General features: G+C 38.3%; 1 protein-coding gene across 1 annotated transcript in view; it reads right to left on the reverse strand.

Annotated features, from left to right (window-relative positions):
* Positions 1 to 18,658, reverse strand: part of LOC126272544 (myosin-VIIa-like) — a 332,006-nt gene that overhangs the window by 248,019 nt on the left and 65,329 nt on the right. Inside the window, exons 9-10 of the mRNA XM_049975462.1 lie at positions 14,219 to 14,403; positions 7,210 to 7,420 (exon numbers count right to left, since the gene is read on the reverse strand). Coding sequence (XP_049831419.1) covers positions 7,210 to 7,420; positions 14,219 to 14,403 — 396 coding nt within the window. The remainder of the gene's footprint in view (positions 1 to 7,209; positions 7,421 to 14,218; positions 14,404 to 18,658) is intronic.

The raw sequence follows: 18,658 nt of genomic DNA on the forward strand, positions 1-18,658 counted from the left end.
GGACAGAGGATAACACGCTGGTGTGCTTCCACTGTGGATGCCCTGGACAATGTAAGCTACTGCAGAAAAATGAGGGAGAGTTTTTGACAATTAAGATGCTGCAAGACTTCAACCATGACAGCAGGTCTATTCATACCAGTCAAATGCAGACAATATTAGTCAACCTGTGGGCTGAAGCCCATTACCATACACTGTACGAGGTCACTCTCCAACACACCATACCCATTATCCATCCCCACACATAGAAATCAGCCACTTGACTAGCTGTCAACATCCAAGCAAGCCAATCATCTTTGGTAGTGAGGCCACCACAGATGTAAAATCTCCATGGACAACAGTCAGCAAGATGTCAGGAAATTTCATTTATGTCAAACTGACAAACAGAACAGGGAGTTTTGTGCTCATAGTTAGCAAACCAAACCTAGTACACACCCACCACGGTGCTCGGGGCCACAGCACAGTTGCAACAACTGAGGATGGGCTTATGAGAGCCCAAAACCAGTCACGATAATAAAAGAAATTTACAACTGAAGTGGTATTTTCAACCTCTAGCATCAGTCTTCAGTCAAGATCATCAGTAAAATTGTGAAGTTTTTCATTTATTACAAAAGGCTTCTTAGGGTTGCAAAATAAGTCTACAGGCCAGCAGTGCTCACAAGTATTGTAGGTGGTCAAAGCGAACCTTGGATCACTGACTGTCATGAGCAGCCGCAACGTATCCCAAAAGGAACATGTGCAGGAACAGCCAAAGCACTCCTGGAAGGGCAGCTTAGTGTTATCAGCGAAGAATTGTGCTCCAACGCCAAAACACAAGGAAGGAAGCTATCAAACTGCCAATAGAACTGAGGAACAATGTTGGTTGAGTGACATACCAAGCAGCCTATTGTAAAACACTGTAACAATGCTGGGAATCATCCACCACTTAGCCAGAATTCATACAGACTGTCGCCAACTAGGCAAGGGGTAGTCCAGGAGGCATTGTAAACCATGTTAGCAGTTATGGGTAGATTCAGTTTTAGTGCAGATTCAGAGAAGTGCTTAAAAGGAAATAGCTCACAATTCAAAATTCAAGGTGACCTACTGCACACCTAAAAAGAGTGCTTTGCAGTTGTTTGGTCCGTCAACAAGTTCTGACCATATTTATTTGGCAAAGCATTCACTGCAGTGATAGACTGCCATTTCCTATGCTGGCTGACAAGTCTGAAGGCTCTGCTGGATTGATTGGAAAGATGGGCACTGAGGTTTCAGGTGTATGATGTAACCATAGTATACAGAAACAGATGCAAACACAAGGATGCTGACTGTCTTTTAAGGAATCCTTTGGTTAAACACAGCAGCATGGATAAATCCCAGTCCCCACTGCATTAAATGCCATTGCTGTTGAACAGGCAGAAGATCCATCATTGCCAAAAACCATAAAATCCTTGAAGAATGAGGAACCAACCAAAGGAGGAATCCAAGTGATAAACAGAACATTGTATAAGAGGAACTATGATCCAATGGGGCAGAAATGGTTGCTCATCATCCTAGTTCATATGCAAGCAGCAATCCTGGAGCATTTTCATCAGACACAGGTACCACTGGCCAGGTCTCTACTGGCTCATGGAACACTATGTGTGCCACTGTAAGAAATGCCAGGGTTGGATGCACATGTTGCAGTTACCTCTGGAGCATCTGGTACTCAGTTTGCCTGCGGCAGTGACATTCTACTGAACTGGAACACACTCTTGGAGAGGTTTCTGAAGATGACAAATGAGAATTGATGGATCTGGACTGACTAGCTCACTCATTATGCTGTCGCTGAAGCTGTGCAGTCAGCCAAAGTTCCAGAAATTGGAAAGTTCCTGGCAGACAATGTCATTTTGATGCGCAGAGCACCCGATGTGATGATCTCCAACTGAGGAGAAGTTTCATAGTTGAGACTATTACCAGAGGTAATTTTAAGTTGCAATGCCACACACAGGATGACAACTGCATACCACCCACAGACAAATACTGTCACAGATTGCTTCAATAAGATGTTAGCAGACACACTCTTAAAATACACTGATGTCAAACAGGGAGACTGGAGAACAGCACTGCCATCATGACACTCACATACAAAACAGCAAAGCATAACATGACAGGATGCACAATATTCTCCCTGTTCCAAAGTTTCAGGGCTGAAACAACAATAGATACACTGTTCCTGTTTCAACTAGGCAACCCTCACGGTAATTACACGAAGCACCTCATCACTAGGACTGAACAAGCAAGGCAGCAGGTTCACATGCAGACACTGCACGCCCAGAAGATAGACAGTGAGTGCTATAATGCCAAGCACCAGTTAGTTACGTACAGCTCAAGAGACTTGGTATGGATTTTTATGCCTGTGAGAAAAGTGAGAGGTAGTAATGTGCTACTTTGGACCATGTCATATCCTCTGTTCTTTTTTGGACATAACATATGAGGCCAAGAATAATGATCCTTCATCAAGTAGACAAAAGTGCAGAAACGTCATCTGTGTCCTCTGTAAGAAGCCCTACTACAGTCCAGAGGCACAGATCAGTGACTGGAGGTTCATGGGAACTAAAGCAGCCCCATTAGACAATTGCAAAGCTTTGACAGAAGGGGCCAACTTTGTTGCTTATCATAGTGAAGAGGAAATACCAACATGAACAGCATGTAAGGATAGCCAGTGCCACCATACAGAGGACCATTGACAAGATCTTGATCCAGGTTGCTACAGTTTGCTTCAATGAGAACTTCTGAAACAGCAGGTCACTGTTTCTTCAAGAGAGGGAGCAATGACACAAGCTGTGCTGCATGCAGAGTGGCATAGTGGTTTACATCACTACACTCAGGGTGGGCTACAGCCCTGTCTCACAAACTTCTTAACTACTTTTTCTCCTTCATGTCCTTCAGCTATGGTAGTGCCACTCTGGTTTTTGTATAAGTTGTAAATAACCTTTTGCTGCTTGTATTTTATTCCTGTTACCACCAAACTTTCAAAGAGCATATTCCAGAGGACATTGTTACAAGCTTTCTCTAAATTTATAAATGCTGTAAACAAAGGTTTGCCTTTCTTTTGAAATAAGCATTAACACATTGGAGCTGATGGATGTACTAGATACGTTCACTGTGTTTCAACCATAAATTCCGACAGACGTATGTCATACCTTCTCCATGTCCGACTTATTTATTTGTAACTTAAGCACGTGTTTTACATTTGTAAGTGGTGTGACTAATTATTTTGCTTGTCATAAGTGCATTGTTGATGGCTAGCACACGCCAGTCTCTCATGAATGGTACCAGTGTTATGTGAACTTCATGGGTGCTTGGAATATCGTTGAAGGTTGTTTCGTTCTTTAGCGGCTGCCATGTTGTGCTATTGTGTGCATCCTTCCCACGTGTAAAAACATATAAATAGTGAATATGGCTACCAGATATCACTTGTCAAACTCAGAAATTTAAGAACTCTTGAACAATTGCTCAAAACTTGACGATCTTTAGAACGACATTGGCAATTTTTCAGAAGACAACAATGACTCATGTGAACTGGAGAGCAAAACCTGTACTGCTGATAGAAACCATGGTAGTGAGTATGAAGAAGCCAATGCACAAGTTTCTAATAGTCAGGTTTGTCATGTAGTTCAACAGCCTGCCCTTCATAATGAATGTTGTCATTTTGATGCAGTCCCTAAATTACCTGTGTTTGAAGAAAAGAGTGGAATTCAGGTTCCTATTGATACAATATCAACAGAACCAGACTGTTTGTTGCAATTTTTTGATCACAGTATGTTTTTAAAAGTAAAGTCAGAGACAAATATATATGCTAATGATATTATTTCTGAACAGTGCTGTCAGAAAAGGATCAAACTAAAATCTTTATGGAAGAAATGGAGACCAGTGAGGATACATGAAGTTTATCAAGTTTTTGCAATTGTTTTGCATATGTGTGTTGTAAAGAAACCTAAACTTGGTCTGAATATCCTGTGCTTACTTCATCATTTGCTTCTCAGCTAAAGTAATGAGACAGATTTTTTTCCATATTCAGGATGCTGCATGTAAACAATAATGCACTATGGATACCTCTACAAGAACCAGGCCATGACCCTCTGTATAAAATAACATTTGTTTGGGACTTTTTCACATAAAGATGCACAAAGTCTCTTATCCATCAAGAAATAGGACTGTGGATGAAGCAATATGTCCTTTTTAAGGAAGAATTGGATTCTATGTTTATATGAAATAAAAACCAGAGAAATATGGGATAAAACTGTGTGTTGTAAGTGATGCTCAAACAGCATACATGTGAAATACTGAAGTTTATACTGGAGGAAAAGGAAATGTTGGCAAAACTGTCAAATCCCTGCTGCTGAGGCTATGTTCCTTGTATTTGGGAAAAATACATGTGAAGTACTGCATCCTTGAAGAACTATGGGAAAGAAATACATTGGGAGTTGGAACTGTGATGAAGAACAGGACAGATCTGCCTAAAGACCTAATAAATTGATAACTAACGAAAGGAGAAATGATGTTTCGTTGTTAAGGGCAACTTTTCTGCTTGAAATGGAAAGACGAATGTCATGTACACATGTTGCCAACATAGCATAAGATGACTGCTTCACATATGAGTGTAAAATCCAGGTGTGGATATGTTGAGGTGGAAAAGCTACACGTTGTACTAGACTACAACTTGTCTAAAACAGGTGATCACAGAGGAAACCAGCTGATGAGTTACTATCCCTTCCAACGAAAGACTGGAAAATGGTGAACAAAGATTTTCTTCCATATTTTTTTGAGGGCAACAGTGAATGCCAACATTATTCACAATATCAAAATATCAAAAAAGTGTACATTAGCACATCTTTCTCTATAAATTAAAAAAGCAATTGGTTCAAAAAGGAGGAGCAGAACTAAATAAAGACATACATTCAGTATCTTGAGTTGCAACTGCAAACAGACTCACAACACGTCATTTTCCTGAGAAACTGCCACCAACAGAAAGAAACCAAACACAGCTAGAAGATGCAAGGTCTGTTGGGAAAAAGGGAAATCTCAGGAAAGGTAGGGAGGAGAGAGACCAAATACTACTGTAGGCCGTGTTACACAGGCCTTCATGTTCACAAGTGTTTTGAAAGATTTCATACCTGAGTAAAGTTCTCTAATTTGTAAAAATGAGAAAAAAAACATTTCACAATAAAAAAAACTTTACCTATAAGTGAAGCATTTAGCATTTCCTGCTTACAAGTGATTTTAAATCAATAGCCTACCATTCCATAAAAATTTTGTGCACTTCAGGGAAAATAAAAATGCTGAAAAACATTATCTTTAGAGTAATATCTACAAATCCCTGTATAATTTATTTGTGCTAAATGTATACATATTCATAAAGAGGAATAATGGAAGGTTAAGCTGATATACTGCCTAAAGAGGTAAGTGGATTAGTAAATGTACTAAAAAATTGTAAATTGTAGCAAATTTCAACAGGGTCCGAGTATTAACTGGATTGCCAACCTGTTAGGCTCCAATGTATTAAGGTTAGAATTGCCTTATTTGCTTCTGCATTTCTCCAGAACACAAAATGACCTTTCCTGTAGCTGACTTCCAACAGCTTTTCCATTCTTCTGTAAATAACAACATAGTAAGTTTTAATCCTTCCTCTCTCCATGTTTTTCTGACTACCACAAGTAGAATCTCACTCTATGACATGTGCCTCATTATTTACCATCAACCTGGCTTCAACTTACATTAATTCTGTTGCTGTTCTCTATGTCACTTGTAATAAGGGATTTGCAAGACCATATTGATGCCAAACATTTTGTCACATGGAATGCCTCAAAGAGGGTTGAGACAAACAAGAGAGAATTTTTGGCTCAACCAAAAAGTTTTTCATAAGACAATCCAGGTACTCCACACTGTTTTCCTCCAGACAGACTGGTCAGGAGAGGAGCTTAAGTACATGATGTATATTTTTTCCATTTTGTCAACTGTCTTTTAATCCAGTAGCTATGTTCATTTATTTGCTGTTTTCTGATGTTGTTCTGGACTCATTGCCTTTTCCTTCCTTGGATTCTGTGTCATGACAATTGGTTTCTTCTTTCTCTTTTCAACATTGTTGCCACTTCTGTCTCACTTACACTTTTAAGTACCCTGCTCTTATCTCAAACTCCTCTTTTTCCCTCTCTTCAGGTCTAAATTCTTAGGTTTTCAAATCTCATTTGTTGCTAAAATTTCACTGTTGACTCCAGTCCTGGTTTACATTGCTGCATCTCCACTAACCTGAGATACTATGTGACTTACATGCGTACTTTTTAACTGCCTTATAGCCTCTCATACTTAGGCCTTATATGACAGATTAAGGAAACCTGGTTCCAAACTTTATTATTTTGATAAAAAGCATTTTCCGCTGTCTTCATTTGATAAAAGAGTATTTGATGTTAATAAATTACTTGTAAATTAACAAACCATACAACACCAGTTGCTCTGTTTGACAAGATCCCTAAAAGTGTAGCTAACACCACACTTCAGTATCCTGTGTTTTCACTAGGTTTCTCAGAAAATGATTACCTTATTTTTTTACTAGTTTCTGGCAGAGACAAGTTTGAGAAATGAAGCAAAATTTTAACGAAGTTGTTCCACTGAAAGCATCTAATTTCAGTGAAAGTCTACAGCAAGGAATGACACCTGTTTCTATTAATTTAATTTTCTTTCCTTTGAAATACATTAACTTGAAGAATGAATTATATGCACAAAATGTGTCAATTTGCAGTACAATAAAAGGAAAATAAAAATGACCTCAAGTAACAAACATATCCTATAATATGCAGTCTGTAAAAATTAATTGTTGGTTGACATTTCCTCCAATCAGACCTCTCAATATCATGACCAAATTGTTTGTCCTTGCCAATCTTCCAGAACAATCAGTCAGTAAATATCCAATTGCTTGTCCAGCTTTCTTTCTTGATCTATTTGGAATTTTGGAACCCAATTCCTGAGCCCACCCCTTTTATTTTGCATTTCATCAGACATTGTAGCGTACACACAATGATGGTAACATAATGCATAGCACTAACCAAACATGACATATCTGTTACGAGATTTATGCGTATGCTTTAACTTTATATTTTTATCACTAAAGTTCTGCACTCAAACAAAATATATTACAAAAATATTGCAACTGCATTTCCCTCTGTGTATTTTAAGTTGTAATGTAAATAGCCTTACCTTTGGAAATTTAGATTCTTCATCAATGAGTGCCATAATATTGATAGGTTTCATTCCAATTAGATCCAAGATCTCCTGATTGTCCACAAATTCCATGTGTTTCCAGTTTATTCCTTCTTGTGTATATTCTTCCTGCTCTAATTTAAATATGTGTCGCACAAAGAACTGTTGCAAGTTTTCATTTGCATAATTGATGCACAGCTGTTCAAAGCTGTTGAAGGAGAATATAATAGTATAATTTAGCATATTACATTGTACAAATACTTGTAACTAATTATGTATAAAGTGCAGTCAAATGAAAATGGGACACATGGAAAATGTAAGTGAACTTTTACTGTTTCAAAAATAACCACCATAACTGTTAGTACATTTATTCCACTCTGAGACAAGACAGTAAGCACCTTCATTGAAAAACTTCTGCATTTGCCTACAGAGCAATGATTGTACCCAGATGTGCATCTCTTCACTTGAAGCAAATCGATGGCTATGATTTTTTTCTTCAGGGCCTCAAAAATATGGAAATCTCATGAGCAGAGATTGGGACTGTATGGAAGACATGTAAGGACTTTGCAGTGAAACTCCAACACCACATTTTAGTAAATTGTACTTTGTATTCAGACAAAAGGGCATCAGCTCATTTGTCACCCAATTTGACCTCTATTTCAAATTTTTAAAGGATTTGTGTGATGTTCGGCATGATTTTAGGATGAACTTTTTAATTTGTCACTAGAATGAGAGAGTTAAACTGTTTGCTACAGAAGAATGCTGAAAATTAAGTGAACTAATAAGGTAAGGAATGAGAAGGTTCTCTGCAGAATCAGTGAGGAAAGGAACATATGGAAAACACTGCCAACAAGAAAGGAAAGGATGATACGACATCTGTTAAGATATCAGGAAATAACCTTCATTGTACTAAAGAGAGCATTAGAGGATAAAAACAGTAGAGGAAGGCAAAGATTGAAATACAACTGGTGAGCATGTAGGTTGCAAGTGATACTCTGAGATGAAAAGGTAGGCACAGGAGAGGAATTCATGCCAGGCTACATCAGACCAGTCAGGATACTGATGATTCAAAAAAAACTGTAATGATCAGCCACCCACATTTTCCTGTGATTCTATTTACGATTTCCTCTTGTCTTATCGGTGTTTTAATTGCCAATTTTATAACATCTGACCATTTTTAACATGGTCTTATGTGGTGTGAGTTAATGTGATTGTGTGGGTGATTATGGGTGAGATTGGGAGAGGTTGCAAGTGAATTTATCTCAGACTGCTTTTTATTTCTTCTTTCGCATTTTCTACATTCTCACCATATTTGTTTCTACTCATTTTCATATAGGTGCTGATATCCTTGTCATTGAACGTTGAGTGCCCCTAACGTACAAAACACACACACACACACACACACACACACACACACACACACACACACACACACACACACAAACAGGCACAGGCACAGGCACAAAATAATACCTATGATAACTTATTTTGCCTAGTCATAACAGGCAGAATTAGTAGCACATTCACTGCTAGACTGGAGACCATGCTGGACATGCCCCAATTACATCTTTTGAGTAGAACAGAGGTGATCCAGGGGCAGAAAGGCTGAAAACTGCAAAAATATTGTAAATCTTTAGGATATCCAGAACTTCACACTAACATAGATAATGAAAGCAGTAAATATAGGAATGGTCAGATAACTGCTGGCTTACTACATAATAGCTCCCAGATACTCCAACAAACTATTTGTTGAACAATTGCAAGCAAGGAGCAATGGAATAATGAACCATGACACCATTCAAGGGACACAGCCTTGTTTGCCAATGAGCTGAAACTGGTGAAGGTGCTGGGGCCAGAGTATAAAGTGTACAAGGCAGCTTCCTCCCTAGGGAAGCTGGCTATGGCATTCCAGGTGGAGGTCTGCTAATAGAGTGTGTGCGGGGACAATCTACATAGGTGCTACAAGGATAGTAGCATCTACATTCATTCAGACAGCACAGCAGCTCTGAAATTTCTATCACCCCCTGCAACAAAATCAAAGTTCATTGCAGATTTACACAAATCCCTTGTGAGGCTCAGGGAAAGTATTAGGGCAAACCTGTTGTGGGTCTGTGATCTATCAGGTATGGCTGGCAAGCTGATAGGCTAGCCAGGACAGGGGCAATGACCCAACCTAACTGTCACTACAGCGATGACAAAATCTAAACTGTATAGCTGGATCAGGAGGCAGAACACAGAACTTTGGACTGAGGCCCAAAAACAAAAACATAGCAAGCTAGTGGCATCAAAAAACATGTTTAAAGAGAATTTCTGCAATCCTGGGCTTGAATAGGAGGCAGAGTAAAATTATGGTAAGTTCAACCACTGGCCACAGGAACTTCAAGAAACATCTAGCCATGATGGGTACACAGAAAAGTCCCTTCATGTAAACTATGTGGTGTAGGAGATGAAACCCCACTACATATAATCTTCCAGTGCAAAGCACTGAAGACCAAAAGACTCAACATATTTGTGTTGCTAATTCCTGAAGAGATTGTCTCTAGCAAAGATCTGGTGAAGGGAGACCTACAACTCTTTGCTGATACTGGCTGGCTTTACTTAAATGACAAGGACAGATACTACACAATGAACTTAGTGCAGGCTAAAACCATGTTTTGTTTGCTTTTCTAATTACATCAAATCAATGGTCAAACTGGATGCTTCTGGTAATTAGCTGTGCAAGCAGACTCTTACTAGAAGCATTTAGACACAAACAATGCCACATGTAATACAGTTGGATGAGGGTTAATGCATCAGTCATTCCCAGTTGCGAGTTCCACTTTGATTTTTATTGCTGTTCTGTATTACTTCCCTACTTTGTTGTTTGTTTGACACATTAGTTAAAGAATCCATTTCAATAGAAACTTTCCTTTTTCATATTCCACTGTTACTACTCTAACTTGATTTTTACATATATCACACATTATTCAGCTGTCTCTGTACTTTACCCTCATTTTCCATAAGATTTTGAATATTTTATTCCATTTGTATTTTGGCAGCTTTCTCTGGATTCAGTAACATCATTTTTGTACCCATATTTTACAACATTATTCCTCCAAATACTAAGAAGTAATCATCATCATCATCATCATCATTTAAGACTGATTATGCCTTCCAGTGTTCAGTCTGGAGCATAGCCCCCTTATAAAATTCCTCGACGATCCCCTATTCAGTGCTAACATTGATGCCTCTTCTGATGTTAAACCTATTACTTCAAAATCATTCTTAACCAAATCCAGGTACCTTCTCCTTGGTCTGCCCCAACTCCTCCTACCCTCTACTGCTGAACCCAAGAGTCTCTTGGGTAACCTTGCTTCTCCCATGCGTGTAACATGACCCCACCATCTAAGCCTGTTCGCCCTAACTGCTACATCTATAGAGTTCATTCCCAGTTTTTCTTTGATTTACTCATTGTGGACACCCTCCTGCCATTGTTCCCATCTACTAGTACCTGCAATCATCCTAGTCACTTTCATATCCGTAACCTCAACCTTGTTGATAAGGTAACCTAAGAAGTGGATATAATAATGATCATTCAGCATTTCTCATATTCATCACTGAGTAGAATCATGATAATGTTTATTTCTATAAATCTTATCATAAGTCTCCTGTTTCCCATGAAATTATAAATCACAAGGAAGAAAGATTCTTATCACTGGCCTACAATTGTTTGTTACCACCATGACTGTGGCTCCAAGACCTATCATGTACAATTATGCCTGCAGTGATGCACCAATATTTGAGCTGTACAACAGATGCCTCATAACTGTGTTTCCTCTTTCATACAATTTCTTTCAACTTCATCCTGTAATTTCAGTTCCCTATTTGCTAGTTCTGAATCAAAACCAACTAAGCCACTAAATCACTTAAACACTAAGAATGGCATCAGGAGTACTAAAAACTAATGGTAAAAGTATATGATCTTAATTTAATTTAGAATTGACTTAAAGAAAGGAACAGACTAGGCCACTTCATTGCAGAAGAGTTACTACGTTCCTTATGGGTGAGCAGTCATTGTGGCAACAGGTTGAATCCCCTGCACCTACAAGGATGTTTTCTTGCAGCTTTCGCAAACAACAATGAGGTGACGGTGACGGTGAAAATCGACTCTTTACTTTGAGTCTCTCAACATTGTGGGTACCACGAGGACCTAACTTGAACAGCTGCCACCAGCACCCTGAGTGACAGGTATGGCAGGCAACACATTTCAGGAAAACTCTGTGATAAGAGAGCCTGCACTACCTAGTCATGCCAGTGCTGTTTTTACCCTGACCATGGCGCATCAGCCTCCACTTGCTGAACTGTGGTTTTCTGTTGAATTTGCTCTATGAACTGGTTGTGATACTCTGTTGTTTGATCTTCAGCTATGGACACTGACTTTGAAGTGGTTTTAGGTATGCTCCCATGGAGCCTGTGTCTGTTCACTGTAATAAAGCAGTTGTATAAACACCAATTTTACTTACTCCACACACATTGTGATTAGATTTGAATGAGAAGTAGCAGTGTCAGTTTCATAAGCCATCTTTAACAACTGCCACGTAAGTGTGTTAACTTTAAGACCTTCCAATGAATGACTACTACAGAGGCTGATGCATCAGCTATTCAGCAGGACAAGATCCCATGCAGAATCTACAGCCAATGGGTTCTCATCTTTTTTCCTCATATCAAAGGGGAAAAAATGAAACATGGAACTCGAAGTTATGTATGAAATGTTTCTAAATGGTTAAACTGCATTAGCAGAAGTCTGGCCAAACAAATAATTATATTACAAGCGAGAGACTTTGATAGCTAATTAGTTAAAAATCCCACATATCTTACTAAGAAGAAAAATTTTGAGTGGTCAATTGTTCAAAACAAATGGAGTTGCTAGAAAAAGTATTATGGGGGTATTCTTCAAATGCAAAATATTGTTAAAGCCTAGACATATATTTAAGGGTTGGAACTTTAATAGCAGCAACAACTTATTTACAATTTATACAAAATAGATACTTGTTTCAAAGTTCTACTGTCCTTCAAAGTAGTCACCAGCACTGTGTATAAACCAGTACAAGTGATGTGAAAGTCCTTCCTACAACCATGAATAACCAAATTTTTGTTTCACTTTTTCATGCTATATCTAATGCACCTATACAAGCAATATGTAAAATGTATCTAAATGAGTCAGATTGTTACTTATGCAAAATTCCATTTAAATCTACAGTTCAGTTGGTTATATTTACCTACCTGATTCAGATGATACAATTAGTTTCACTAGAAGCTCAGTTTATTAAAAGTTATGGCTACTTGAAATTTCAACTATAGTAAGTAATGAGAAAACACTTTGAGCTAATAGACAGAATACAATGGGCTGTTAATATTCATTCAAAACTAGATAATACACTTTAAATTATTTGTAACTAATAATGTTCCAAGGTAAGTGATACTGAAAATTCAGAACCTCATATTTTTGATTGCCTTAATGCTTACAAGATACTTAACTTCAGCAATGTACTTTTCTTACTGTATTTTTTAAACAGGTGAAGCATCTTACTAATTAATTAAGACATTAACTAAAATTCTGAATAATTTGTAATTATAAAATATTGTTTTCAAGATGAAAGCCATACTTGTGAGTATGGGATTTATAAGTCGGTAGCTTAACAATGTTCCACATACTTTTATAATTTACTAACATTCAACATTTTTCTTAAACTAGGTAACAGTAAAATCTTATGATCCACACTAAATAGCAAAATCTAATCCATCTGATATTCAAAACATAAGTAGTTTCAGAAACAACTGTATTTAAATAGCCACCCCTCCTCCAAAATTGCCTGTCTGCAACTGACAAGCAACCACGTAACTTTATTGTGTCAGAAACCATCTTCAAATACAAAATGCATAACATGAATGCTGAATGATGCTGTAACAAGAAACTACAGATGCAATAGCTACAGTGACTTGTATAGGAAGCTTCACCTAATCAGACCAGTAGAAACAGGGTTAATTAGTGCCAATAGTTTTCACATTTTGCCACTCAACACTGTCACTGTGCTTGCATATTTAAGATGACGGTCCTTTTATTTGATCAAGAATATGTTTACTGCACAAAATATTGATATCAAGAACAGTAACAAAGTACAGTATATACTTTTCTCTTACCTGCATACAACAGAGAATTGTGAAACTTGAACTGACCATTGTGCACAAATATGTCACTAGTGAAAGAAAATGAGATGGATTTCTAACATTACATACTGTATGAGATTCATCACTGGAACTATCCTTTTTATCACTGACAGTTGTCAATCTGTTACAATGATCAAGAGAAGAAGTGTCAGCTACAGAGATCAACAAAGCAGGTAAAATGGATTAGCTACAAATTATGTTGATAGTTCAAGTGGAGTGGTCTATCGCCTGACAGAACTCTGCAACAGTTCTACAGCAAAAGTCATGAAGAGGTTTATTCAATTTAGGAATCAAGTTGAAGTCACAAGGGCTTAAGTCTGGAGAGTATAGTGAGAGGTACAGCATTTCACAACTTGTGGCATACACACCTGAACAATGTCCTTTAAAATTATGGGTGGGTCCTACAAGAAGAGTTGCTACTTCTTTCAATAAACTAGTCACAGCTGTGTTCCAAAAATGAACACCTCAAGTACCACACTACCCAGACTTAAGGTCTAGTGACTTCAGCTTGATTACTAAATTAAAGAAAGCACTCCACAGCATTCACTTCAGAAGTGTTGGAGAGATTCATCAGGCAACAGACTGCTCCAATCAAACTATCAACACAACTGGCAGTGCTACAGGTGTCCTATGACTTCTACATCACTGGCAATTGGTCATACACAATGCAGGTGATTTCTTTGAAGGAGTAAAACTTTGAAACATAAGTCTGTTTTGTATAAGTTGTAAATAAGTTGTACAGGTATGTGCATTAGATCTAACACTCCTATATAATTACATCAAATACAGATATTCTTACCTATTTGACTTAAAATTCTCAAAACCAAAAATATCAAGGACACCAATTGAATTTTTTGTCGGTATATCCTGTTTATTTACAGTGTTGTTGATTTTGTTCACAATATATGTGAAAAGACGACCATAAATTCCTTTAACAAAAGCATCTCTCACTTCAGTTGCTTGTGTTTCTGAAAGTGCAGATACCTGAAAAAAAGCAAAATATGTCAGTGATCATTAGACAACAATGCAAATTCACACTTTAAACGTTTCCCAATTAATCATTTAGAGTAGTAGAAACATTTAAGAAATATAAACTAGAAACAAATTCTGCTAAGCTATTTAAGTCTAATTCTGAATGAAACAAGAAGATTTAAATACACAGCCACTCACAAATGCTTTTGGAGTACCAGCATTATTGCCATTAGTGGTAAGACAGGTGATGATGAGGACGGTGGAATGTCAAGACAGGTGAAGGATGAATTGATACTAGGAGACATTATAGAACCATAAGAGTAAGGGAAAGTTGATACAGCAGATAGAATGAATCCAGATATAAGTAATGTCACATGTAATAGCTACTAGAGAAGGAGATGACAAAAACTGATTGTAGAGAAGGAAAAAGAATGTGGACAAGGATCAGATTAAATAAGAAGCATATAATAAATAAAAGAAACAGAACTGTTGCAAGAATTAACAAGCTTGCAAGGATGTGGGATGAAACAGGATGCTGCAAGTTGACAACATCCTTAGTGGGGAATTAAAAAAGGTGCAAAAATCCAGTTATGAGTGTAAGAAATTAGTGATCTTAATGGATTTTATTGCAAGAGATGACATTTATATAAGAAAGCACCTATCAGAGAATGGACAGTAGTACCAAAGGCTATCTGCAACCATATAGTTGCAGACAGGCACAATTAAAAGACACTTACATAAAGCTTTTGGGTACAGCCTTCATCAGTAGAAGACAGACACACACACCATTCATACACACAAGCAATCACATCTCGTGCACACATTCTGGTCCAGTGCAACTAATGAACAACTTGTTACACATGTTGATAGTTGCATTCTGGTCTGAGTTGGCAGTCATGTGAACATGAGGTGTGCTTACTCGCATGTATGTATGAATGGTATGTCTGTGTCTGTCTTTTATTGATGAAGGTTGTGGCCAAAGCTTTATGTAAGTATTTTTTACTTGTGCTTGTCAGTAACTTACCGTGTCTTTTTTTTACATTATTGGATTTATACCTTCCCTATCCCCTGGCAATTTCCTCACAAGTACATAGCTTGGCAAACAAAGGAATGTCTAAATTTCAGCCAAAGGAATGTCTAAATTTCAGGCATGATGAACAAACATAACACAGCTTTATCTGCAAGAGAGTTATAGACCTGCCAGCATATCTCAAACTACATTTGTACCAATTTAACTTTTTGCACCAACACTTCTCTTTGTGAAATTTTTCTGTTACTAGCGGAAACTTAACAACCACACTGTCTCTGACTCATAGTCAAATTAATGGAACCTTTTTGCTACTGTGTAAGAATCAGCTAGTAATTTACTGTTCCATATCCCATTCTGGTATCACTTGTGAGATATAATTGGAATTTCATTCCACTCGTTAATCAAGTATCACTGAATAATAGTGTTTTTCTATTCAAGGCAGCCCACTGAGATATCCAGGGATCTGCATTTCGGATCTCCGTACAAGTGAAAGAAACTTTGAATGCCACTAATGAATCATTTCTGTTACACATTCTGGAATTTAAGTTCTCTCTCAGCAAACATCCTGTCTCATCAGTTCTTGCGTATGCTAACAGTGCTGAATTGTTCAAGAATTTGGATCAGTTGATGGCACAAGAGCAGCAAAAAAGCACACTAGATTGAGCTGCCTTCCATATTACAACATTCCAACAGTGCAATATTTTAGTTAACATAACAGTGACCTTCATGCTGCTTGCTATTCTGATACTGTGTGTAACTATATGTTGCTGTTACACATCTTAGGCAGTAGAAAATGAACAGCCCCTCCCCTCCAGCTCATCTTGTGCCTTGTCCTTGTTTCAGCGCATTGTACTGAGAAGAAGTGCAAAGTTAATTACAACTTTTATTTTTCTACAGCATGAACGGTAATTTTTTAAACCCAACGACATTTCAAGATTTCATTTGTTAAATGAAAATACAATATTTTACAGGCCCCATTGAGGTTATTAAATTCACCCAAGGTAGTTCTTTCAAGAAGAGGGGAGGGGATGTACAGTGTGCATCCACACCCCAAACATGAGAAATTTTCATTACTTAAATTTTGTTGATATTTTTTTCCCCTCATCCATTGCCTTCCCACTGATGCGACAACAATCAACAGTTTCACACTGAAATAAGCAAAATCTTCTCTAGTGAAGCCACGTGACTAATCAAATCATGCCACATGGTTATATGACTTGTGACACTGAGAGCTCTTAGAGCCACAGAAGTAAAACAGCTCTGCTTCTGTTCCAGGTTGCTGCCAGAGCAGACACTAAATGGCTTAGTCTCCTTTATCTTTGCACTTCCCATCTCCTCCAAGGTGGGTTTGGGGCTACTGGAGCTAAATTCCCTAAACCCCTGGTAATCCTCATCATATAATCACCCGAGTAAATAAATTAATGCAACATCTTTTCCAAATATGAGTTCTGTGTGTTAATTACAAGCCCATATCACATTCATATCATGACTACAGCCCAAAATGGGTGTATAAGAACAAAAAACAACACCAAAATTGGCGGAAATATCACCAAAATGGGCAGGGCTGATTCAAGAACATTTTTCCACACAAGTGACTTATCATGTGGCATGCATCCTCCTCCTCACAATTCAGATATGTTAGGGTTAGCTACTAATTGTAATACACACTGTATACAAAACTTGCCACTTGGGCACAGTTTGGTGCCTCAAGCGGCCTACTCATTGTGATACATCCTTTATAGATATCTTATACTTCCAGCATTTCTGGTGACCCTCTCAGCTTGGCACCCCAAGCAGTGGCTTATATTGCTAGGGCCTTAAACAAGCCCTGGAAGTTGGTGTTAAAACAAAATGATTTTTTCCTGTCTTTATCTATGACTCATTGCCCAAATAACCTTCTACCTTAATTTGCATGTCCAATGACAGAATTCTATAATGTGTAGTTCCATATGGATATGACAGGCTGCATATGGTACTTCCTACAGCCAGAGATTCAAAATACTGCTTCAGCTGTAAATTTCTTTTATTATTACATGACCAGTTTTGGGCTCTTATAAGCCCATCTTCAGGTGTTGTAATTGCACTGTGGCCGCCGAGCACCACGGTGGATGTTTACTAGGCATGGTGTGCTACCTATGAGTGCTCGTCGGTAGCACACTGCACCTAGTACATGTCCACAGCGACGCTCGGGGGCCACAGCACAGTTACGGCACTTGAAGATGGGATTAGAAGAGCCCGAAACTGGTCATGTAACAATAAAAGAAATTTACAACTGAAGCAGTATTTTCAACCTCTGGTATAATGCTCAGGTGTGGGTGTTCTTCCAACAGGATTTCTTGTAGTTTCATACAGGGTAACTCAAAAAAATGTTAACAAACTGACATAGCACATCAAGCTTGCAACAGGGATCAGTAATCACATAGGAATGAAGAGATGCAAGGGCCATCCAGAGCTACTAAGTGGCATTGCAGTTATTTAGTAACATGTTACAACTGGATGCCTACTATAGGAGATGCTCAAAGTTTTGTCCATATGCATTGAGATACACTTGACATTGACGCTGCATTGAATGGTGCACCCTCTCAAAGGTACCTGGTGTATCTTGAAGACAGCCTGCTGTCACAACAGTGATGTCTACAAGAGCCTCCATGATGCAGTAGGTATTTCATTCACAAGGCACTTCCAGTACCCCCACAAGAAAAAATCGTTTGGGGACAGATCAGGTAATTGTGATGGCCAAGCGACTGGCCCACTGCAACCAATCCGGTGGCAGGGAAAGGTTGCCTGCAAATGCGTCCTCACCTGCTTGCTAAAATGCATGGGGGCTCCATCATGCTGAAATCAAATGTGACGATGAATAGGCATGGGAATATCATTCAGCACATCCGACAGAACCTCTCACAGGAATAAAAGGTACCTGTGACCATCAAATCGGTCCAGGAGAATGTATGGCCCAATTAAACAGCCACAAATGATGCTAGCCTACATGTTAAGGGTAAATTTGCGTTGTGAGGCATGATTACTTGTACTGTGAGGGTTCATATCCACCCATATTTGCAGGTTGTGAACATTCCTCACAACCTCGAGTGAAAATGCTATCTTATTGGTGGAGAGGACACTTGCTGTGAAGCTTTGGTCTCATGACAGCAGTGCCCTCTCATGGCATTTGCAACCCCCAGTTCCTATATGATGACTGATATGTTTTGTATGCCCAATGTGCCGTGTCAGTTTGTAAAC

The sequence above is a fragment of the Schistocerca gregaria genome, chromosome 5 (assembly GCF_023897955.1).
Source record: "Schistocerca gregaria isolate iqSchGreg1 chromosome 5, iqSchGreg1.2, whole genome shotgun sequence".
Lineage (NCBI taxonomy): Eukaryota > Metazoa > Arthropoda > Insecta > Orthoptera > Acrididae > Schistocerca > Schistocerca gregaria.